Source organism: Phaseolus vulgaris, chromosome 6, assembly GCF_051622355.1.
Source record: "Phaseolus vulgaris cultivar YP4 chromosome 6, ASM5162235v1, whole genome shotgun sequence".
NCBI lineage: Eukaryota > Viridiplantae > Streptophyta > Magnoliopsida > Fabales > Fabaceae > Phaseolus > Phaseolus vulgaris.
Genome location: NC_143503.1, coordinates 12,572,472 through 12,598,183, shown reverse-complemented (window position 1 = coordinate 12,598,183; position 25,712 = coordinate 12,572,472). Strand labels below are relative to the sequence as shown.

Sequence of the window (25,712 nt, the reverse complement as noted above, 5' to 3'; positions counted from 1 at the left end):
TTGTTCTTCTTTTCCTTGTTACTAGACTTCTTCTCCTTGCTTTTGTTTGGGCAATTTGCCTTTTTGTGACCTTGCTCACCACAACCAAAACAAGTATAGTTATTTGAATTAAAATCATTAGATTTCTTGTTTCGATACCTATCTTTGTTGTTGTCCTTGTTGCGGTTCCTCTTCAAGAATTTGCTAAACTTTTGTTGACAGCAAGCTAAGGTTTTCCTCATCACTGGATTCTTGTTTGCCTTTGTGCTTGGAAGCTTTTAAGGCTATGCTCCTTACGTGCTTGTCTTCACTTTCTTGAACATTGAGTCGATTCATCTCTAACTCATGCTCCCTAAGCTTGCCAAACAAAGAAGCCACACTCAAGGATGTTAGATCTTTTGATTCGGAAATAGCAGTTACCTTGGGTTGCCATGCTCTATCAAGACATTTCAAGATCTTGATGTTTAGCTCTTCCTTTTCAAAGGCTTGTCAAGGCTCATTAGATGATTGATGATGTGCGTGAATCTTTTCTGCACCTCAACAATTGTTTCACCTTTATGCATTCTGAACATCTCATACTCTTGGATTAGAGTATGCTTCCTAGCTCTTTTCACCTCATTTGTACCTTCATGAGTTACCTCCAAGGTGTCCCACATTTCTTTTGATGATTTGCATTGAGAGACCCTGAAAAACTCATCTGAATTTAAAGCAGAGGTTATTATATTTTTGGCAATGCAATCGAATTTGGCCTTCTTGCTTTCTGAATCAGTCCATTGAGCCCAAGGCTTTTCAATGAAAGATCCATCTTTTTCAAACATTGGGACAAAAGGACCATTTTCAATTGCATCCCAAATTCCTTTGTCAAGTGATTCCATAAAGATTTTCATTCTCACTTTCCAAAATTGGTAGTTTTCTAACCACAAAACAGAGGTGGTCTGTTGATTGAAGCACCTTCCCCAAAAGGTAGTCTATCAGCGATCAAAAACAGTTTTTAGGATCACACTTGAATAACTTTCAAGAACCAAGCTCTTGATGCCAATTGTTAGAAAGGATGGCTTTAAACTAGAGGGGGGGTGAATTGTTTAAAGAGGGTTTTCGCAAACTTTTAAGTCAAGAATGAAATTATCTCGAGAAATAAATGATAAAGAATTCAGTTTGCCAAAAACTCAAAACAAAAAACAACAGCACCAGAAAAACAATCGGTTGTTTATACCACTTTGCAAATATCAAAACTGAATTTAAAGAGATTAAGGAGAGAGAGAATGCACACAGAAGTTTATACTAGTTCACTCTAACACAGAGCTACATCCAGTCTTCTCAGAAACCACTGAGGAATTCCACTAAGCAATCAAACCTAGATCACTTACAACACAACCAAGAAAGTGACCTTGATCCCCTCAAGACACACACTTCTCTTGGCCAACACACCAACACTAAGAATGCTGATCCCGATCCCCTCAAGAACACACAACACTTCTCAACAACCACACAAAGATTCTTGTTCAACAGATACAAGGATTACACTTGTTACAGAAGCAATTCTGAAATCAATACAAGCAGAAACCCTATCTCACACTCTTTGATCAATCTCTAAGCAATCTCAACTCTTTGAAAATCTCAAAAACTTCTTTTTCTTCTTTTCTTAAAACTCAAATCTGTTTTTATGAATATATTCAAAGATGTTGTTTGTTATCAAATCTTAACAAACTATTCATTGCATTTAAAGATTGGTCAAAGCATTAAAGACTGGAGCGTAAACAGTTAGAAAAACATTTAATGCTCAGTCAAAGCACAAACCATTTTTCTGTTATGGTACCAAAACAAACAATCGGTTGTTTCCACGAATCAATTGGTTGTTTTGGTTTTAACAGCTCAACCATTTGAAAAACAGTTTTCAACCTTTTCTAAAAACTCCTAAGTATAAAACAATCGGTTCTTTCGACAAAACAATCGGTTGTTTTTCACTTAGTTTGAAAAACACTTTTCTTTTAAAAAGATTGAGAATGCCTATGCTTTGGATTCAATCAAGAGTGGATTACATAAACAATCTACCCCATATCCTATCTAAGACAGCTCAGCAACAGCAAGCACAACCTAGCCTTCAACATCCTTCAAAGGGTTTGGATTCTTCAAAGCTTGAACACTACTTGGTTCAACAATCACAATGTCATCAACCTTAACATCAACAAAATCAACAATGTATACATGAAACCCAACATAAAATTGATCTAACAAGGGGATTGATTTAGTTGCTTCATTGTCTTTCATGAATTCCTTGCTAGATTTCCTAGTAGAACAACTATCACATTGTGAATGTAGGGCATCAACATTCTCAAAGTAAGATGAGATTCAGTTGTATCTTGTGAATTTAGTAGCACGACCCTTTAGAGCACCTTTCGTTTTCACCTTCTCATATGGTGTGCACATAGATGTCTGATCTGGATATGTGATAGTTGTCATTTAGCAATCAAATTAAAAGGATTCCAGTGTAGACCATCTAACCAGTCCTAGACTGTTTAACGCTAGAAAGATAATATTATAATTAATGTTAGATAACCCCAAGTTGTCTCGCAACGAATCCAATAGTAAAATTAGCAAATTAGTGTTCAAAATCTATCTCCAAGCAAGCAAAGTTAACAATAACAATAAAGATAAAAGGGGATTTAGATAGTTGTGCAGAAAAATAAAGTAAAGATTATAAAACAATAAAAGGAAACAAATTGACTCTCAAGTTCCTCCACCAATGAGTTCTTCATATGTTATCTAAAGATTATCACCCTTCAATTCTCACACAGGGTTAAACTAAATCAAACATGTGTTAATCCAATTCAACCGAATCTTATTAACAAAACATGTGTATAGTGATGTATTCAATACCCCACTTGTATCCAAGCATGTACTTATGAAATGTTTCTCTCCTCTCTATTAGATCATGCACCCAAGAAATTAATCGAAAAAATGTGAACTAAGAAACCAAAATTTAAGACAAGGAAGACGCAATCACGCCTTCAAGTACAACCTCTCACAAAAACCAGTTTTCCAAGAGATCAAAAGATTAAAAGAACTGCTATTAAGACTTGAAAAATTTAACTTTTATTGCTCAGAACTCGAGAACTCAATGGGGAATTACAAGAGAATCAAACCAAAAAAGGTTTTAGCCTTCCATGTGGAGGTAAAAATAAGAAAAATACAAAAAGGAAATAAAACTAGGTTAAGAATGTGTTTGCTACTATGAAACGCGATCCAAAAGCTCTTTTCTTTCTTCCTCTGAAGTCTCTTTTATAATCTTCTTTTCATTGCACAAAATCATATTCAAAATCTGCCTTATAATATTTTTTTTACAATTATCATATTTTTCGTTTCTTGTTTCAGATTATTAAACAAATATCTTCATTCCCAATCAATCTCAAATTTTATTCTTGCTTATCTTCCAGATATATTGTTTCCAATTTTTCTTCAGATTTGCGCATTGATTGTAGTTTATTCCAACACTATTATGAGAGATATTGCAAAAGATTTTCTTGAATAATATCTTCAAAGTATATTTTCTCTATTTTTGAAAGGTTTTGCACAAGGGTTTTAATTGCATGATTTTGAGATAATATCCCTGCAGAAGATTTGCTTTCAATTATTTTTCTAAGATATTTGCAAATTTAATTATCTAATTATTTATCTCATATTTCATTTCATACTTTTGATTCCAAAGAAGCAACTTTGGTTAAAAATACAAAATTAACACAAACAATTATGGCCCAAATAAACCCAATTAGAAGAATATTAATTAAAATACTGATATTTATCCATGATTATAATCCAAGAATCTACGATTAAAGCTATTATGTGTGAATAGAATTATACTCATCAATATGCAATTTCGCGCAACTTATTTCTTACGTTAAGCTTGCTAGCAATGTCAACCTCTTTAAAGTGATTCATTATAAAATAAAAGTCTTATTGGGCGGATAACTCTGTTAAAAGAATATCACTTGAAGTATCAGAGAAGCTTAATTGTGTCTATATGACATGCATTGATTGAAGTGAAATGTTATCCACACCAAAGGAAGTCAATTCACAAGCACAAGGAAGACCGTGAGTAGGTCTAAGGGTACATCCATAAAGAGAATTATCTATGCCAACATATTCAAGTTGATCATTCTCTTCAGCAATATATTGTAAAGCATATTTGGACACAAAGCCAAGCAATTTCTTGTATCTTGTCATGTTAAAGACAGGACTCGCCACATGCAAACTCTTTTCAATTGAAGTTTTAATTCAGTATGTTTCAAGATAATCATCTTGTTCATGGACTCCTGATGACTTTTTACGGAAAGTGCATCGCGTTTGTCAAAAGTAATAATTGTCCTAAGGACGGATATCGATCCCACAAGGAACAATGAATTATCGAGTACAATAATCGCTAAATATAAAAACAGAACAACAATTAAAAGAGTTTTGAATTAATTGCGGTAGCACTGATCAATAAGAAAACAGACAAAGAATTTTCAATTGAAAAATAAGGATTAGTTTCATCTCTCTCACTCTCAAGTATTTTGATTAGCATGTCAATATTAAGTTCTTTGATTGAAATTGATGCCCGTATAAAAATCATTTATATCGATTCCTCGCATATAAAATCCTTAAGAATGTCCCCTAACTATCGATCCCTCGCATAATTATAAGAACAACTTAGAACGAAGCTCAGACGTTTAATAGCAATTAACATTTCAAGTCTATTCCTAGCACTCAAATATGTTAAGTATTGTTGTTTAGGTCCGAACCCTAAAAATACCTCCCGGTCAGATTTAAGATTCTCAATTTATCACGGAAAGTTAAAAGTAAAAAAAAATACCAATAATCAACCAAGAACTGAATATTAATATATAAGATATCACCTCAATACATAAGAGTTTGAGCAGATTACTCCCAACCCCAAAGGGTAGAATTAGCCACGCATACTTCTAGCACCTTCCATTCTCCCAATTGGGTTACAATTCACTCTATGGTGTTTTCCTCTCAATCTGGCACCCTAGGGTTGAGCCTCTAGCCCTCTATTTATCCTAGTTTTCTAGGGTTAGGTTGCTTCCTGTGTCGCGCTAATGGGCTAAATGATAAAACTAAAAAAAGGCTCAATCTTTCTTTATATCTTTTTCCATTCTGGGACCTTCCGTCTTTATCTTTTTAGCTCAAATTATTCTCCTTTATTCCAAATCTTCAATCTTCCCTAGAAATCTGCAATTAACACCAAATTTATTTGGGAATAAAATGCTTTTATTCAAATAAATCTCATAAAAATGTAAAAAGGTATAAATTCATAAATTAGGGATTATTTTATATGTAAATTAGCAATAAATTCTCATAAGTGCCTATATTTTAATATGAAATATTACTGAAATTAGACACTTATCAACTCCTAACAGAAGCATAAGTCTCCCATGGAGGTCTGGAGCATTCTCTTTGAACTCCAATGTGCAACCTCAACCCTACAAGGAAAACAATATTATGCACCAATCCAATGTTTAACAGAAACCGTACAAAGGAAAGCAAACATATACAATACACAACATACCTATTACTTGTTGTGTTGCTTAAGTGCATCACCCTGTCCGTTCATGCCTTAACAAATTTTTCCTTGTGTGGACGTAACCAAGCTCCACTAACGTATTCAACCAATATAGGCGACAAAAAATAAACCAGTTCAAAAGTCTGTACACAATCTTCAAATGGATGTACATTGTCACAATCTACAATAGATCACCAAGATTCCATCCCTTGATTCCATGTTTGTATTGAACACACTAACATTTTACACTTTGCTTTGACATTTTTATCAATGTGAAATCGACATATGAGATTACAAGCTTTGGGAAATACAATATTCATTAAATCAAGATCTCTATCACTGACCACAACCCTAGGGTATACATCAACCTAAAAAACAACCCTTTAAGTTTCTTAAGGCCCCAAACAATTATCTTGATGTCCAAATTATAGTAACGCAAATGCATATGAAAAAGTCAACCTCTTTGATGTAATACCAACAACCTTAAGTAAGGGTATCATGTACTTGTTAATTTTGTATGTACTATCCATTATTAATACAATGTAAAAGGAATTCAGTAATTTCAATGAACTAGGTTGTGTCCAAAATATATCCTGCAAGACATTCGACCCCTCATCAAACCTACACCAATAAACATACATGTCATGCTTAAGTAACATTATCAATTGTTGCATTTTAATTTTATGACCTCGATCTGATTTGTTGCATTATAAACTTGTTTTATGGTGGTCACCTTGTTCTCATTATGCTCTTTCATTATTAGCAAAATATTTTTAGACTTCATTAAAGTCTTTATCATATCCACAAGCATAAACTTATTAATCTTCCAGCATACAAATGACCTACCAACATCTCTGCCAAGTCATGATTATAAGACCCACAATGTAATTTTACCATTCATCCTTCACCACCTTTTACTGGTTTCCCTCACAATATAAAAGGGCAATCACATTTTCTAGTTCCACTTTTAGTAACCTATAAGTCCTTCTTATATCGTTTGTATTTATCTCCTTTCTCACAACCTAATAATATGTACGTCATCCTTCCTCGTTGCCCATTCCATGTACAAGAACTTAATATAACAACAAAACCAAAATCAAGTGCAACCTTCCTCGTTCACTTCAATAGGTCATCTCGAGTAAGAAAAACCTACAATAACACATGTCAACTTCAACTTTGATTCACAAAATAAGATTAAAAAAAATACAAAACATGTAAATACTTTTCGACCTTTACCTCATCTATCGCAAACACATCAACACACTAATGTGCCCTACATTCATTATTTAATGAATTATAAGATATTCCATACCAACATCCTTTAGCTCCTCCCACGTATCAACCTTAGTTGATATTCCTGTGTATAAATTGAGTATATTCATCTATCTATCAAGCCAAAAAAAAATATAAAAGAATAAACTCAAAACCAATAAAACATAGTCTGGAAAGTAAAATCCGGAATGTCAGTTATGAATTTTGGAATATAAATTTCGGAAGAGGAAATTTCTCTTTTAGAAACCCAAATCTGTAAGCCAAATTTTCTCAACCATAATTTGTATTCCAAAATTTATAACTGACATTACAAATTTTGCTTTATGGAATACATTTTCCATTTCAAAATCACTTTCAGATTCTTGTTTTTGTAAAGAAAATTACCCCACTTTCAGAATAGACTTTCCAAAATTATAACAATAAAATATACATAAAATGTTTTCAAATTTCTTATTTGAAAGGTCTTTCCGAAACCCAAGTTTTGGAAAACACTATCGTTACCATTTCAACCAAAACTTATATTCAATCATCTATTCTTATATCACTCATGTAATCCGACCTCCTAATCTCAACCACAACCTCCAATGCACCTTGGTGGAGCTCAATCTTACCTCCACTTCCACTGAAACAACCAATAAAAAAAACAAAGCTTCAGAGTGTTATGTTTCAAATGAAAATTGCAAGGATATTTTGGACATTTAAAATTTTTGTATAATGTAGGTCTGAAATTATCAGGGGTGGCATGCGGGCGGGTCATGCAGGCCGACTGATGGAAGAGGCCCCAACACCAATCCATTGAAAGGCCACCAAAATGTCAAATTGAGGCAACCACTAGAGTTATGGTCAAAGAGGGGTCAAGAGGACGCATTCTACATGTCATAAACTCTAGTGTAGAATAGTTTTTAATTTCTTGTCAAAATTAGATTAGGATTTTTATTTGTAATTTTTCCTTAGATGAAATTTGGCACCTAAAAACCAACCTTGGTTAAATTAGGATTTCTAAAACACCTAATTTTAACCAAGGCCGGTTATGTTTAACCAAGGCACATTTTCCACATATTTCATATTTAACATGTGATAAATGTTTTTCATCACATGTTAAATATGCTACATGTGCTCCATGTGCTAAGTGTAAAAATGGGCGCCACTTTCAAAGTTCTTTTCATTTGAAATTCCCTCCAATTCTCTTTTCATATTCAGCCCACTCTTGCTATATATAGAGGAGCTTGGGTCATGTAAATTCAAGATTAATATACTTAGTGAATTGCTGCCAAATTGTGCCAATTTCACTTCTTGCCCAAAACCTCCTAGGTTAGACTTTTAATCTTCATAAATTCGCCCTTTCCAAGTAGAGTTGGCCTCACCACTCTCAATCCTTACCTCTCATGCACCTTCGAGGTCACCACCACTCTTAGGAGGACCTTGCTTCATCTTCAATCCATGATGCTTCTGCCATTCACCAACAAAAATCGAAACTATGAAGGCACAAATCCATCATTTGGTATCATGAGTTATGGTTCTTCAATAGTTAAGTGCCTTCTTTCATTTTAATTTTTGTGTTCTTCTTGTTTCTGTGTTGTTCTTCAATTCTCCATATTGTCTTGCTGTTTTTTACATTTTAATTTGATTTAGGTGTTGTTTGGAGAAATCCAATTGGTGCATTGTGTTCAAATTGTTCTTGAGCTTCTAATTTTCAAATTTGTGTAGGAATCCATATAGAATTGTGTTGTTGTTCTGTTTTTAGTTTATTTGAGTCTTATTTGCAATTATAATCAGTTCATATTGTGTGTCTTGAGTCATTTTAATTTTTGAATCCAATTGTGTTTTTTTCTAAGTCATGTTTCTCCTAGTTTGTCATTAATTACATGTAGTGTTGATTTTGTTGATAATTTTGGTTTCTTGATTTGATTTGAGTCCAGATTTATAATTTTGTGTTTGTTGATCCTTTGGTGCATTTTTCTTTTTAGTTTGAGTTCATATTTGTGTGTTAGATCCATACAAATTCATATACATCCACTCCATTGTGTTTTTGAAGTTTCTTCAATCTATTTTTAATTCCAAAATTTGGAATACTCTGTTTTTCAAATTCTGTGTTGGCTGCTTTTTTGTTATGAAATTAAAATACGTTGAAAAAAATTTATGAAAAACTGGATCTATACAGATTGATGTGTTAGAAAATCAAGAAAAAAAGAATCAGATCAATAGATAAAACAAAAAAAAAATGATAAATCAAACAAAAAAAGTGTACATCCTGGCGCCAAAAGAAACAGTAATTGGACAAGAATTTTGAAAAATTTATCACAATTATTTGGTGCATAGTTTTGGTGTGATTACAGCGCCAAATGTTTGCTAAGACCTTGAATTGTTTGTGGTTCAATTTTCAGAATCAGATTTCAAATAGCCAGCTCAGCATAAATTTTATAAGTCACGCTTTTTGGACCTAAATTTCCAGTAGTACTGTTTTGGTTTTTTTAATCAATTCTAGTGTCATTCTCTAGGATCAATTTGTGTACCACCTTTTGTTGAGTGCCTATTTTTATTGTTTGTCCAATATTATTCAATACTCCTTCTAGTTGTGTCCTATAAATCAAATCCATTTGTTGTTGTCCTAATTTTAAATTTGAATTGTTCTTTGCTTTCATTTCTTGACCTCTAAATTGTTGGTGAACAAAATTCAAAATTGGTGCTTGATTAAGTGGAAATTAACCTTGTGGTGAGTCCATCCCTACTTAGTAGGTACTGTTTTGAAGATTTTAATAGACTAACCATAAGAGGTTGAGGCAAGGAGCTGCAGCAAATACAAATACAAATACAAATACATACACTTTGTAGAACACAACAAGGAAGATCAATCACAATCCAAGGAGTGCATAGTTTAGAAAATTTGAATTCTATTTTTGTATAATTCAATTTCTTTTGTATTTTCTTTGAGTTGTAATTACATTTAAATTTGGTTAATTAGTGGATTAATTACGTGTAGACGGTGAGTGTGTCTTCAATGACTCTAAGTGTCTAGAAGCTTCACCTTAGGAATCGTCTAGTTTAAAGCTTTTTAGTTAGCAATCTTTAATTTGTGCTTAGTAATTGTTTTTCTTTAATTACTTGTTTTGTATTGTTAATTGCTTTGCATTGTTTTTCTTTGCATAAAATTGTGTTTTCATTCTACTTGTGACCCACGTAGTTTACTTAGAAAAAGGTGTGAGACAAGTTTTTAGGGATAGTTTTTGGCAAAGAAAGACTTGGTACTTAAGAAGTCCTAGTGACTCACCTCTCTTTCCTGGAAAGCTACCTTCACTACTATCCTTATCTTTTTTGAGGTAAAATACTTAGGACACAAGTCTTTAACCATGTCTTCTCCATCTCGCAATTCTAGTGAAAGTGATATGACAATTCTTAAAAACCTTTTGGAAAAAGTTGCTCAAAATGTTCAAGCACTTTCATTAAGACAATTGCATCATGAAGATCAATTTGTTCAAATACAAGATGATTTGAAAATGGTTAAAAATGAATACACTAAATCCAAAAAGAGTTCACATCCATCTAGCTATAGGGGTAATGAGTCATATGGGGAACAAAGCCTTAGGATCAACGAATACTATCAACCATCCCCTAGGAAAGCTAGAAAGGAAAGAAAAGAAAACCCATAGGAGGTTAGGGTAGAGCTACCTCATTTCTATGGAAAAGAAAATGTTGAAACATATCTAGATTGGGAAATGAAGGTAGAACAATTGTTTGCTTGCGATAGAGTAAGTGAGGAAAGAAAGGTACCCTTAGCCACCTTAAGTTTTCAAGGAAATGCTATGTATTGGTGGTATGCCCTTGAGAGAGAAAGGCGCCTTCATAAGGACCCTCCCATTGCATATTGGAATGACCTTAGGGGAGCCTTAAGACGCCGACATCTTCCTTCCTATTATAATAGGGAGTTAATGGACAAGCTCCAAAGACTCCAAAAAAAAAATCTAAGTGTAGAAGAATATTGGCAAAAGATGGTGTTATATATAAAAAGGGCAGGGATTAACAAAGAAAACCAAACCACCATATCTAGGTTTTTAAGTGGTCTCAAACTTGAGATAAGAAACAAAGTTGAACTTTTACCTTATAGAGATTTAAATGACTTGATTCAACCTAGCATTAAAGTTGAAAAACAAATTTTAAGAAAACAATCAAGTCAAAAACAAAGTTCATACTTTGTATCTTATGAAAGGGATGAGTTCCAAAGAGGGGAAGAACATATAAAAGAAACATCTCTAGAACTTTCCCAAAACCTATCCGAGCATATCTCACACACTCACACTAGAATAATTCAATGTTTAGAATATCTTGGTAAGAGTCAATTAGCATCTCATTGTTCCAATGAAAGATCTATGATCTTAAGGAACAATGCTAACAATATTAGCCAAGAAAAAGAAACTAGTGAGAGTGAAGAAAATTAGAAAAAAAAAGAATAAAGAAATAGAAAAGTCAAGTGAGGGGTTGTTTGAAAAAGAAGAAGAGGGATCTACAAAGAATGAGGAATATCTTACAACACCCCTTACAAGGATAGTAAATATAGAATCTTTAAAGAGGGATTACATAGTTTATGATTACCTAAGCCACCTTAGGGAAGTTTTCTTAGTGTTTAAGGCTAGTAGTTTGTTTGCTAATAGTGATAAATGCACTTTCTATGTTGATAGTGTAGTGTCTTTGGGTTGTATAGCTAATGAAAATGGGGTACATGTTGACCCCGAGAAAATCAAAGCCATCCAAGAATGGCCAGCACAACAAAATGTAGGAGATGTTAGGAGTTTTCATGGTCTAGCAAGTTATCATAGGAGAATTGATCCTAACTTCTCAAATCTAACTTCACCACTCAATGAGTTAGTGAAGAAAGACACTTCATTTTGTTGGATGGAGAAGCATGAGTCAGCCTTTCAAAGGTTGAAAGCTCAATTCACCAATGCACTCATTCTAGCTTTACCAAACTTTGAAAAAACTTTTGAACTAGAGTGTGATGCATTGGGAGTAGGAATAGGTGTTGGGTTGTTGCAAGGTGGGCACCCAATTGCATATTTTATTGAAAAACTTCATGGTGCAACCCTCAACTACCCCATCTATAACAAAGAGCTCTATACACTTGTGAGGGCCCTGCATGAGCCTTTAAAATCTTTAAAGAGTCAACACAAGTTTAAAATACATGCAAAGTGGATGGGATTTCTTGAGCAAATTCCATATGTTGTCAAATACAATAAGGAAAATACAAATATTGTGGTGGATGCTCTATCAAGGAAACATGCCCTATTTTTAAAACTTGGAGCCCAAATTCTTGGATTTGATAACATATCTAAATTTTATCAAGATTTTGCATCCACATTTGCTAAATACCAACATAGAGCACATGGAGGGTTTTATGTTTATGAGGGGTACTTATTTAAAGAAGAAAAACTTTGCATACCCCAAATAACATATAGAAAACTCCTTGTAAATGAGTCACATAAAGGAGGATTCATAAGTCATTTTGGAGTTGATAACACTCTTGAGGTTTTGAAAGAAAAGAAAATTATGAACTCCTCCCTAAAGAAATCTTGTAAAATGTTGCCAAAAACAATAGAAAAACAAGACGAAAGGCAACTTAATATAATTGATTTTTATACAACTGCTCAAACTAACACATTTGCTTTATTTGATGATTCCCATAGATGGATGTTTGATCTGGGAGGACGAGCATAGTTGTCAAAGCAAGAGGCTGCTATCCGAGATCGGCCCTGTGGATCTGATGATAGATTTTCTCAAGAAGGAGGGAATGATGGACACCATCCAGCCACATACATCCCCTTACTAACGACGAGGATGAAGCCTTAGATTTGAGGACAAATCCTTTTCAAGAGGGAGGAGATGATGTAAGAGGCCCTAGCACCAATCCATTGAAAGGCCACCAAAATGTCAAATTGAGGCAACCACTAGAGTTATGGTCAAAGAGGGGTCAAGAGGACGCATTCTACATGTCATAAACTCTAGTGTAGAATAGTTTTTAATTTCTTGTCAAAATTAGATTAGGATTTTTATTTGTAATTTTTCCTTAGATGAAATTTGGCACCTAAAAACCAACCTTGGTTAAATTAGGATTTCTAAAACACCTAATTTTAACCAAGGCCGGTTATGTTTAACCAAGGCACATTTTCCACATATTTCATATTTAACATGTGATAAATGTTTTTCATCACATGTTAAATATGCTACATGTGCTCCATGTGCTAAGTGTAAAAATGGGCGCCACTTTCAAAGTTCTTTTCATTTGAAATTCCCTCCAATTCTCTTTTCATATTCAGCCCACTCTTGCTATATATAGAGGAGCTTGAGTCATGTAAATTCAAGATTAATATACTTAGTGAATTGCTGCCAAATTGTGCCAATTTCACTTCTTGCCCAAAACCTCCTAGGTTAGACTTTTAATCTTCATAAATTCGCCCTTTCCAAGTAGAGTTGGCCTCACCACTCTCAATCCTTACCTCTCATGCACCTTCGAGGTCACCACCACTCTTAGGAGGACCTTGCTTCATCTTCAATCCATGATGCTTCTGCCATTCACCAACAAAAACCGAAACTATGAAGGCACAAATCCATCACCGGCCCGCGCCCTGCTACCAAAAATTGTGGGATGGGCTCACTAATCTAGCTCGCTGACCCGCTTTGGCCCGCCCCGCATAACCCGCCACCTGCGCGAGCCAATAACGGGGTGGGTTGGCCTGCTGGCTCGTGTAAATAAAAAAACAATTATTTTTTTTTTGTAAAAAAAATTCATACCCTATTCACCCATTATTGCAGTGTGACATTTTATTTTATTTTAAAAAAATTGAATTTAATGTCTTAAAAAAGAAATATTTTATTTTAATCATCTAAAGGAGTTAATATTAAGAGTGATAGTAGATTTAGTTTTAAGTAAATTTTTATATTTAAAATTTGTTAATAAAAATAAGAGATTTCAATAGGATACTTAAAAACTTAGTCATCTTCATTAAAATATTTTGTAGCAAAATTTTGATAAGATACTCTTATGCATTTACATACATATATAAGAAAAAATAGATACAATTCAAAACTTTAATTTTTTTTAATCAAGCCTTCTAACAACTCTCATAGTTGAATTTATATTTTTATCTTAATTAAATAAATTGAAACACAGATAAAAAATTAACTTTTCAGTAGTAGAAATACATTTTTTTTATAATTAATGAAATTTTAATTTTTGAAAAAATATTCTTATGCAGGGTGGACCATTGAAATGAGCCCGCATTCCTAGTGTGGGGCGGACCAACTTGATCCACATTTTATAGGCCTATGTGGGGCGGGCTAGCCTGCATTGCAACCCCTAGAAATTATTAGGGATGAAAATGCGGGGCGGCTCGTAGTCCGCTACCAAAAAGTGCGGTGCAGGCTCACTAGTCTAGCCTGCTGACCCGCTTTGGCCCGCCCCGCATAACCTGCAGCCCGCATAGGGCAACAACGGGATGGGACGAGTTGACTTGCTAGTCTGCTAGCCTGCATAAATAAAAAAAATATATCCCATTCATCCATTATTATAGTGTGACCTTTATTTTATTTTATTTTATTTTAAAAAAATTAGTTTTAATGTTCTAAAAAAAGGAATGTTTTATTTTAATCACGAGTTAGTATTAAGAGTGACAATGAATTTAATTTTAAGTAAAATATTATATTTAAAATTTATTAATAAAAAATAATATAAAGAATAAATTTCAATAGGATAGTTAAAAAATTACTCATCTTTATTAAAATATTTTGTAACAAAACTTTGACAAAATACTCTTATACATTTAGATACAAAGCAAAACTTTAATTATTTTTAATCAAGTCTTCTGACAAGTCTCATACTTGAATTTATGTTTTGATCTTAATTGAATGAATTAAAACACTCATAAAATTTTATTTTTTAATAATAAAAATAATTTTTTTTTATAATTAATAAAATTTTAATTTTTGAAAAAAAATTTGTACACAAAATGGTTCCCAAACTTACGAGTTTACCTCTTATACAAAACAAGTCAGTGAAATGAGTTACACTATACGGACTAACCCGACCCATATTTCACAAATTCAAATATGAGATGAACTTATGCTAGGCTGGTTAACTCGAATTGCCACAAATTATACTATGGAGGAAGAAAAACCTAAAATTCCCCAATTTCTTTAAATCGTAGTGGAGCCGCAAAAACTTAAAATTAAAATAATATTATTTTTTTTCACCTAAAAATAGTTGTCAGCGTATACAAATTTACGGTGACAAGACAGAGGGAACTCTTTAGGGCAAACAAAACAGAGTTCAGTGATTTTCTTTTTTTTCTTTAAAAGTCTCTGCAGCAGAAGCATCAATAACTCGCCAGTTGCCAGGTTTGTTGGTTCCTCGTGTGGGTTGTCTGGTTTTTGTTACAATGTTGTCTTCTGCCTTATAGAATTTGTGCTTTGTTTCTTCATCCAAGAATCAGAATCCTGATAAGTGAAGTGTGTATTATTATTTTTCTGATTGCTGCATTCTTATGTGTTGTTTCTGTTGATATAGGTTTAATGGGGTTAGCCCATTTGTATTTGATGATTATTCATGCTGATGACGTTGATGGGGACCTATTCGTTTTATAGCTCCTTGTTCGGTTGTTTAGAGTTCTGTAAAATAAATGAAAACAATGGTTTTTAGGTTTTAGGCAATTCTTGTTCAGTGCCCTACTCAGTTGCTAAAAAATCACCACGCTTGCTAATAGTGGCTCTCATACACTTCCTCTTGTTTCTTGAACGAGTATGAGATCTTTGGAAGTATTTTAATAAATAAAAGTTATGATTTGCTAAGATATGTAGCGCTTGTGTTGATATAAGTTACAAGTGCTTTTGAGAGATTCTCGATTAGAAATGTAGAACTTTTTTCAAGTAGAGAGGCTCTCAAAAGTCTATCTAGCTTCCTGTCTAAACAGGATTATAGTCTTAAACGAGTGGCAGTTCATTAGCCGCAATAACTACTAAAAATTTCAACTTATTATGTTGAAGGAACGTGTTACCAAATTTCCCATTTGGGAGTACGCTAAAAATCTAAAGTTATAACTAGCTAAGGTACTATTTCTGATGAAGAAGTGGGAGAATATTAGCATCCTTCATTCATGTGTTCATTTGTACATGCTTGCATTCCTTAAGTGGATCTATCCATGGCTTAGGGTGTCCAGTTGAAAGAGTGTTCATACTCCACACCAACCTAGGAAATTGTAGTTATGCTTGTTGATTATGAGTGTGTCTAAGGGTACATAAGAGGAAAATAGTGAAAATAGGATGTTATGCATGCAAAATTAGCTTTTTCTTGGTATCAGAATTGTGAACCGACCAAACTTCTCAGAAATGCTGTTTCTCAACGTGGCATGGTATTCCTTGATTGCACTTGTAATTTGGTTACTTATTGTTGCTTGATAGAAATTTCAAAGAATACAAATGGCTTACAGGCGTTGTCTCTTGATAAGAGGGAACCTCGTGAATCGAAAGTGCCACCCGTCTTTCAGTTTTGTTCTCCATAGTGATGAAGGGAAATCTGAATGCCCTGATGAAAAGTCACCTTCGGCAGGCATTAGTAATTCTATCCAAAGAAGGATGTTTGGGAACTCAGTTGATGGATCAATGTGGCGTTTTGCCTATTCTGAACCTAGAATGCATTCAAACATATTTCTTTCTCCGAGCTCTGGATATAATTTATGTCGACATATGTCAACAACCAATCAGGGTTCCGACAAGATTGAAATAATGTCTGACATAGCAGATGTTCTCAAAGACCAAGCGATGGAAGCTGTAACTTCTCAGGGTCCCATTCTTAGAGAAGTTGCAATTGCTTCTGCTGATTCTGTTTTACCTGTGAAGGCCTTGCAGTACATTATAGATGCCATGCATTCCTACACTGGTTTGAACTGGTGAGTTTATACTTATTTATCTCTATAATTTCAATAAGGGATATGAAGTTAATTCTCATTTTTAAAATCTGCTTTAATTCTGAGGAATTTCCACTATTACAGAATGCCATGCATGTCAACTTGTCATTGTTGGAGGGTTTGCTTTTAGGAGATTGTAGGTTTTAATTTTAACTATCAACTTCTGTGGTTTCTCAGTTACTAAGTTTGAGTTACCTTGCATAATTAGTACTAAATCAATTGATTTGACCCAAAATAGTGCTCTTTTATGGGAGAACGTAGTTACTTTATGGTTTATATTTTTCTTCCATGATGAGTACATGATAAGCATATCCATATAGGTTGTTCCTTCATCTCAAAATACTAAATGCCATTTTAAATGGAAATACATTTCTTTCATAACATTTCAAAGTTTATTGATAATTAAGGGGTTTTTGTGATTATGCTAGCAAGATTGTTCTTGGATTGGCACCATGCATGATTCATGTTCTGGGTCCAATTCTGGTGATCTTTGTCTTCACATTTCAACAAAGACAGGTGGTACATGGTTCAAATCAAGAAAACACATCACCGTATTACTTGATTGTTTCAGGTGGGCAGCCATAGTTCTAACAACTCTCTTGATTCGAAGCGCAACAGTTCCACTCTTAATAAATCAACTTAAGGCCACTTCTAAGCTTACAGTATGTTTGCAGCTTGTAGCTTCATCACCTTTTCTTGCTAAATTAATGTATTTGCAATCATTTTGTGTTTCTTTTGCCTTTCTTTCACATATGTCTTGGTTGGAGGGGATAAATGTGTAACATTTGGATGGAACTGTTTCTTCTCTGTCCCCTCTCCTCTCTTTGACTTAAGATATTCCTAACAAAAGTTAGTTAATTAGTTCTCAGCTGTACTCTCCCTATCTCTTTTGCCCCTTTATTTGTGAAAAGGTCTTCAAGCTTGTATTTATTAATAAATTAGAACTTTTTCTATATTGTAATCTATCTTGTTACCTAACTACTTCATGTGTGTTGTAGCTAATGAGGCCTCACATGGAAAAAATAAAGGAAGAGATGGAAGATAAGGTAATACAGTTATACATCTTCCAGTCAATTTTTTATTTATTGTTAAGATAGTTGTAACTATTGGAATATTATATGTATGTTGTGCAATTGGTAATAGTGGCACAATCAGGTTATGCTAGACATTGTTGATATGTTTACCAAGTCACCACTTAATGGAGAGAAAAATAATGATAGATATTACAAGCATATGGATTTTTTTTTGTATTGCCTAATAGCCAAATTGACTAATTTTTCAAGGACAGAAGATATAATTAAGCCTAAAATTTTCCTACAAATGGTGGATCCATGGTTCTGTTGCCCCTCAGTACCATATTCTTGAAAGATATTGTATAATTGTGGTTTAATCAAGATTATAACATGATTTGCACTACTACATAAACTAATGCCTTAACATCCAATTTTTTTTTTCTAGTGTGTAAGATTTAGGTGGGATGATATTCTCTTCTGTTCTGCATAAATATATAGGTGACCTTATCATACAATTATTATACACTACTTGTATTTGTGCAAAACAATCACTTCGGTTGCTGGATGTGAATTTCTTGTGCCTGTTGAGATTGTTGGTATTTTCTCACTTTATTAAAATTTGAAGTTTTGGGTTTTCTTACATGTATGCTATAGATGGTTGTACCAGAAACCACATTTTCTATAATCACATTATGGATTCATTTTTCAGGCTATGGATCCCAACGCTGTTGCTGAAGGTCAGAAAAAAATGAAGATGCTATTTAAGGAGTAAGTGGTTTTTCAATTTTCTTGGCCTTTTTAGGCTTTAGCTGGTACTATCCAATTGATGTAATTACTTTGTTTGGTGATATAATGTCTTAGTGGAGCAATGTTTGAGTTGATTTGTGATAGACTTAACTTAAATCAGTAAACATTGATTGCCCTTTTTTTAACTAATATGTAGTGGTGTAATGGCTCTTTTTTTTAATTAGATGGATTTTTTTTTATGTCATGCCACTTATTAGATAGGTATATGTTAGGAGTAATAAAAAGGGGATGACATTGTAAGGGAGTTGGAATCCAGCTAGATAGTTAATAACCAACTTACAGGATTGGTTATAGGCTGTTAGGGACTAGAACACTATTGTTAGACTGTAGGAAAGAGAGAGGCATTGTGTTGAAACTGTGTTTCTATGACAACACGAATTCTTTATTTATATTGTGAAAAAGAAAACATTTCAATAAATAGAAGGGTTTCTAATATCCTCTAATAATGAATATATGATACGAGAATGGATATAAACGTTACTAATAATACATATATAATCTAGATATATTGATTATATAGTATCTGCTCCTTATTTCTATAATTATAACACTCCCCGCAAGTTGGAGCATATAAATACTTAAATAAATGAGAGGATTGAAAACAGTGTATGCAATCTACATTGTTGGATTTTTATTTGTATATATAGGATACAAAGAAGAGGCAAGGCACTTGCCTAAAACTGTAACCCTTAAGTTGGGTGCACACAAGAAAAATATTAAAATTTAAAAATAATCTTACATTTCAACACTCCCCCTTAAGTTGGAGCATATAGATCATATGCACCAAGCTTGGAACATATAAATTGAATCCTAAGTCCTTTTAGAGATTTAGTTAGAGTGTTTGCGATTTGTTCATTAGAGCTAAGTTGGAGCATATAGGTCATATGCATCCAACTTGGAACATATAAATTGAATCCTAAGTCCTTTTGGAGATTTAGTTAGAATGTCAGTGAGTTGTTCATTAACAAAATCAATAATAAGATCTTTGGATTGCAGCTTCTCTCTAGCAAAATGACAATCAATCTCTGTATATTTAGTTCTATCATGAAACACCGGATTGGGGCAATATGAAGAGTTGCCTAGTTGTCTCAATACAAATTAATTTGCTCATTTTCACGAAATTTCAACTCTTGAAGGAGTTGTTTAATCCACACAAGTTCACATGTAGCTAGGGTCATAGATCAATATTCAACTTTTGAACTAGATCAAGCAACAACACCTTGCTTTTTACTTTTCCAAGATACAAGGTTCCCTCCAATATGCAGTATCCTGTGGTAGATCTCCTATCGATGGGAGAACCAGCCAAATCTATCACAATACCCTAAGACTTGTGTACCTCCTTTATTCTCGTACAACAATCCTGGGTTCCCTTTTACATATCTTAGAATGTGAATCACAACATTCTTGTGATCAATGTGAGGTTTTGCATAAATTGACTCATAACTCCCATTGATAAGAAAAATCAGGTCTTGTTTTTGTAAGATAAATGAGATTTCCAACTAACCTTCTATATTTCTCTGGGTCTGAGAAAAGTTCTTCTTGGTTTCGCATTAACTTCTGATTTCAGTCCATAGAACTACCAATGGGCTTGCAATTTTCCATGTCTGTCTCCTCCAAAATATCAAAAGCATATTTTCTTTGTAAAATGATGACACCTTCTTTTGATTGTGCCACTTCAATATCAAGAAAATATGTTAGACAGCCTAGATCTTTGGTCTGAAAGTGGCTGAATAAATGTTCTTCAAATTGTGGCGGAGCAAGATGTGTTAAGAGATCTTGGTACACACTTTATAGATGCAATGTGTCATTCATTGGTATAAAAGGTACGAGCCTCACTCCAAATTGATGTACACATTTCATGGGGACGAAAAGTAGATTTGAGTGAGGTGTAAATAGTGGATTTAATAACACCACATGGTTGGGTATCAATTTTTTTCCATTGTTCACGTTATGCAGGAACGCATTCTGCAGTTGTAGTGGGATGAGATTTGTAGCCCAATCCACTTAACCATTACCAAATTTCTGAAGCCCAAGTGAAATAGTTAGACTCGTTCATCTTCTCAATACTAACAGTATGGCTGGAAGATATTTTTTTTCTCGAATTTGGAAAAAAGTAAATAATAAAATAGCACAAGGAGAGGGTGAGAAGTCATGTGCGAGGGTACATTGATGGGTGGTTTATGTTAGCATTTGGATGTTGGATAGATCCGAGTGGCACGATCCCAACCTTGTGTTCGCCGGAGAAAATGGTAGTTGTTGGAACTTCGTTGGAAAACTTGCCGAAAGTGGTGTTGGAACAGTGAACAAGAACCTGAGAGAAAGGTTTGCCAAAGAAAAAATCCTATGGAGATAGTGGGTCTACGAGACCAACATGGTTTTAGAAAAGATTCTAAATACCAAGGTAAACCATAGGAAAGAGAGACATTGAAATGAAACTGTGTTTTTGAGAGAACATCAATACTTTATTTATATTGAGAAAAAAATCAATAAAGGAGATTTGATATCCTCTATTAATAATAGAGATATGATATGGAATAAACAAAAATGTTCCAAACAATACATACATAATCTAGATATTCTTGATTATATGAGATTTATTCCTTATTTCTATAATTATAACTATAAACAGAAAGAGTGGAGGAATAGTATAATCTTACTTCGGGTTACATTGACCACTATGGGTATCATAAAAATCCTTGTTACATAGTTTTGTCAATCTTCTCTCTCTTCTCTTCCATCCCATTGAATTCTATCAATGTTTTATCTATAGCTATATGGAAATAAATTAAATATTAAATTTCTTTTATTGCTTAACTCGTGTATATGTTAGAAGACTAGTTATTGCTAATATTTAAAAACTGACATAACTGGCCTGCAGTTCACAAGAACCATAGTGTTTTAGGTACTAATTTAAACTTCTTGGATCTTTTCTTTCACTGTTCAAATTTCATGGATCTTTTCTTTCACTAGCTGTTAATTTCCTCACTGTGGTTATGATAATGTAGATATGGTGCAAGTCCATTTACTCCATTGAAGGGGCTCTTTATTCAAGGTCCTGTCTTTATTAGTTTTTTCCTTGCGGTAAGCTGGCTTTTAATTTCGTACTTTCTCTAACTTTAGGAGTCCGAGGAACCTATATATTGTTTCAATTCATTGTCATTTTTTGTTGTTGTTTAAGAATAGATAAGAACCATGGCTGAAAAGATGCCATCTTTCAAGCATGGGGGAGCCTACTTGTTTGTTGATCTCACAACTCCAGATGCGTTGTACATTTTGCCAGTTGTGACTGCATTGACATTCTTAATAACAGTAGAGGTGACCATTTTCTTTTCAAAACCTTTCTTTTCAGTTCACTTTGTACATTGAGTTGAGAGTCTGAGTTCTTGCCGGAATGTTTGGTGGCCTCAATTTTCTGTTATTAATTTATCCTGGCAATGCACTAAAACAATGAGCCGCTTATAATACCTGAAGAAGAACCTAGTCTCAATTGAAGAAGAAAGAGTGGTGTTATCTGTTATATTTTTTCCCAATTTATATTCATTGATTTCACATTATTCCCCAGTGCAATATGCAAGAAGGCATGGAAGGAAATCCAGCTGCTGGCACCATGAAAAAAGTCTCTAGGGTTCTTGCAGTCCTTACAGTTCCTTTCACCATGGGATTTCCGAAGGTAAGATTTTCTGTATCTTGTTTGGCAAGGAACAAGTTCTCTTTGCTTTCCATCTTGTCAGCATTTAAAATAGTTTATTGTATAAAGTTAGAAAAGGAAAAAAGTGGGGTGTTATAAGTGTCTAACTTCTAGTAAAGTTTGTTGTCAGTAAGTCTCCTTCATTTCTGATTTGCGCAATGGTTGTGAACCCTAGGGGAACTCTATATCTAATGAATACTAGCACATGTGTGAATACTAACTTTTTTCTTGAACTCTATATCTAATGAGGCACTGAAACAATGCGTATCTGGTACGGTTATTCTAAAAATAACATGATACAATACATGCAAGGTACATATTTAAAAATGTATACTGATTATAAAACATAATACACACACATATATATATATATACATAATATATATATATATATATATATATATATATATATATATATATATATAAATTGTGTAAATCCAAATTAAAAACACCTTTCTTAGACATTGTTGAAATAAAAAAATTATAAATCATTGTCATCATAAATTACTTTCTATTATTTAGATATAGGAATAACATTGTTAATCTCATTACTTTTTTAAAGAAAATTATGGAAAGAACAATCTCCATCTTCGGTTGGTCGTCTATAAAAGCTGAATTAATGGGTGTCATGTTGGTGGTGGAGCTAGCAGTTAGTGATTGGTCTACTCGTTGCCTGGAATGTGATTCCACTCGTTATTGAAGCCTTTGGTATCCACATATTGTGGGCCTTGCACCATTAGAAGCCGCTAGAAATTGTTGCGCTAAGAAAAGAGTTATTGATTTTTCTGTAACTCGTGTCTATACAGGAGGGCAAAGTGTGCTAACAGATTAGCAAATCTAAGAATTGATTCTAAAACTGATTTTAAATGGTTTCATTTGTTGCCCCTTTGTGTTAGGGATGATTTTTTTTAATCGCTTTGGTTTTCTAGAGTTTAGGTTTTGTTCATTTACATGGCCTTTGGTTTGATCCACCCATGATTTAACTGGCTTTGATTTTATTTTCTATATTTTAGTAATATAAGAAATGTTGATCTTTGAAACAAAAATCTCCATCCCTGGTTTATGAAGAGACAATGTTATGATGTTTCTATATTACACATACTAATGTGTTTTTTTTAGTTTTATTGGATATAAAGGCTTTATAAATTTACAAACTAATTCTATTATTAATGAGACCCCATCTATTGAACACTTCAAAGTATCCAAATATTGGATAGGTGAAACAAATAAAATATTGGATCTTTGTAAGTTTGGATACTTTATCGATATTTATCAATGATGTATCCTAAGTATTGATTGATGAAGCAAATTGTAGATGGGGTCTCTCATTAATAATAGAATTATATATATATATATATATATGATTGTGAAAGGAAAAGTGGGTTTGCCTGTTTACTTTGTTTTTTTCATTCTATACAGTTTTAACTTTACAATGTTTATAATTGTGCAGGCTATATTTTGTTACTGGATTACATCAAATTTGTTTTCACTTGGGTATGGACTCGGTAAGGCGTTTCATTTTTCAAGGTTTTCATATGCAATATACTGTCTTTTTTCATCATTTTCCATTTCAATAAGCAGAAAATGTTTTTTTTTTTCCTTCACAAAATGCATTTTATTTGGGGCATTAATTATTTGATTCCTCCACGAGATTAATAGTGGTATTTGCCTAGGATGATGGATAGTGCGACTAAGCATTTTGAATTTACTATTATCATTCAAGTGTATACATATATGATGATCCATAAGACCAAAATGAATATAAATTCCGTGTTTTATTGGTTCACATTGAATGCATTGCCAACATTATTCAGTCTGCAACTATGTCACTGGTCTCTCGGTAAAATATCTTCTTGCTCTATAAGCTACACTAAAAATTGGAGTAATACTAATCTATATTTGATTCCATCCACCCAAAATTGCTGCTATCTCACGTAAGAGGTTTGTTGTTGCTTCTTTTAGCCCCGAACCATTGTAAAAATACTCATCAAAATGGGAAATGAAAATAAAAAAATGTTTCTCTAGCACAGGCTTTTGAAACATTTTGTTTGAAAGATATTCTCAAGGCCATTTGGTTATGTGGCCAAAGTTCTGTTGATATTATTTTTGGGACTTGAATCACAGGTCTATAGTTCTTTTAACAAAGGAAATAATAGATTGTAGGATTGAAAGATCCAAGTTAGAAGTTGTTTCTCTATGTCTAAGTTCCTTATTATATGTATCAAACGTCTTGGTTTCCATTTTTAACTTTATGCTACAAAATATAAGTGAACTTCTGTTATATGTAATATATTCTTCATTTTTTAATCCCAATAAACGCCTTTGATTTATCTTTTTTATTTTTTGCAGTTCTTAAAGCTCCTGGTGTAAAGAGAGCTTTGGGTATCCCCATAATACAGCAAGCAGCACCCGCCAGTGGTTCATCATCTCCCTTTTCTATATTTCCAGCCCTGAAACAAGCTACATCAGCAACAAAGGCACCGAAGTCATTGCCTGTTGAACCATCAAAACATCCACAGAGAAAGACATCTTCTGATGTCAATCAAAGACTAAAACGTTTAGAGAAACAAGTGAAAGGAAAAAAGAAAAACAAGAACTGACGAAAAATTGAATTGTTCTTTAGTTGTACCATTCTAATATTATAATATATAGTAGATGCACTGAAATTTTGGTGCTTTTTTTTCAGAGAATGTCAGATAGAATCAAAATTTTGGGAATTATTTCTGATTTGAATTCCAAGGATCTGCTGCTAATAATTAGCATGAGCTGTACCCCAAATAAAATGAATTTATGTCCGATGTAAGTTATAACTCTATATTCTGTTACTGATTCTTAGGGGTTGTTATTCCATTCTAGGCTATTCAAAAGTGACTATTCAATTAGAAATAACGAAGATAATTGTATTTTCTTGCTGTAATTGGCAAATTCTCCCTTCACCAGCATATCTCTATTTTGCACTTTCATATTTTTTTTTTAATTTCATCAATACTTCTATAAGTATGATGGAGAGGGTTGTGTCTTCTTCATTTTCAAGTGGTTGTGGTTGCTTGTGATAATCTATGACATAGATAAATGGTGTGTTTGTATTGAACATATGTATCAGACACAGATATTTGTAAAACATGTATTGGTGAAGTGTATAATTTAAAAAATATTTGTTAAATTTCTAACAATTCTAATATGATTTTAACACAATTTTAAAAAGAAAAAAATACATTAATTTTATAAAAATTCAAACTTATTGTATAAACTTTTATTATGATTATAAAAAGAACAAATCTTTTTGAATTAGCCATGAAAAACATTTTTCTCTTCCAAAAAAATATGAAAGATACTTTTGCACATAAATTTTTATTATCAATTTATATAATTCATAATTATATAATATATAAATATAAATTTGTGTCCTCGTGTCCTACCGTGTCTGTGTCAATGTCTGTTTTACA

At 33.2% G+C, this 25,712-nt stretch overlaps 1 protein-coding gene across 6 annotated transcripts; it reads left to right on the top strand.

Annotated features, from left to right (window-relative positions):
• The first annotated feature begins 14,925 nt into the window (after positions 1-14,925).
• On the top strand, positions 14,926-25,081 carry LOC137831026 (mitochondrial inner membrane protein OXA1). Of its 6 annotated transcripts, none has more exons than XM_068638510.2 (10): positions 14,926-15,193; positions 16,253-16,740; positions 17,330-17,420; positions 17,757-17,804; positions 18,481-18,539; positions 21,584-21,659; positions 21,762-21,893; positions 22,141-22,248; positions 23,717-23,771; positions 24,616-25,081. In XM_068638510.2, exons 2-10 carry the CDS (start codon positions 16,271-16,273, stop codon positions 24,864-24,866), a joined length of 1,290 nt encoding a protein of 429 aa, XP_068494611.2. In that variant the 5' UTR covers positions 14,926-15,193; positions 16,253-16,270; the 3' UTR covers positions 24,867-25,081. The 6 variants fall into 6 exon arrangements, 4 of the variants coding, with proteins under 4 accessions (XP_068494611.2, XP_090159642.1, XP_068494610.2 ...); XR_016521550.1 differs by having other exon boundaries at positions 15,065-15,193; positions 21,757-21,893; XM_090303516.1 differs by having other exon boundaries at positions 15,066-15,193; positions 16,282-16,740.
• Positions 25,082-25,712: the final 631 nt, after the last annotated feature.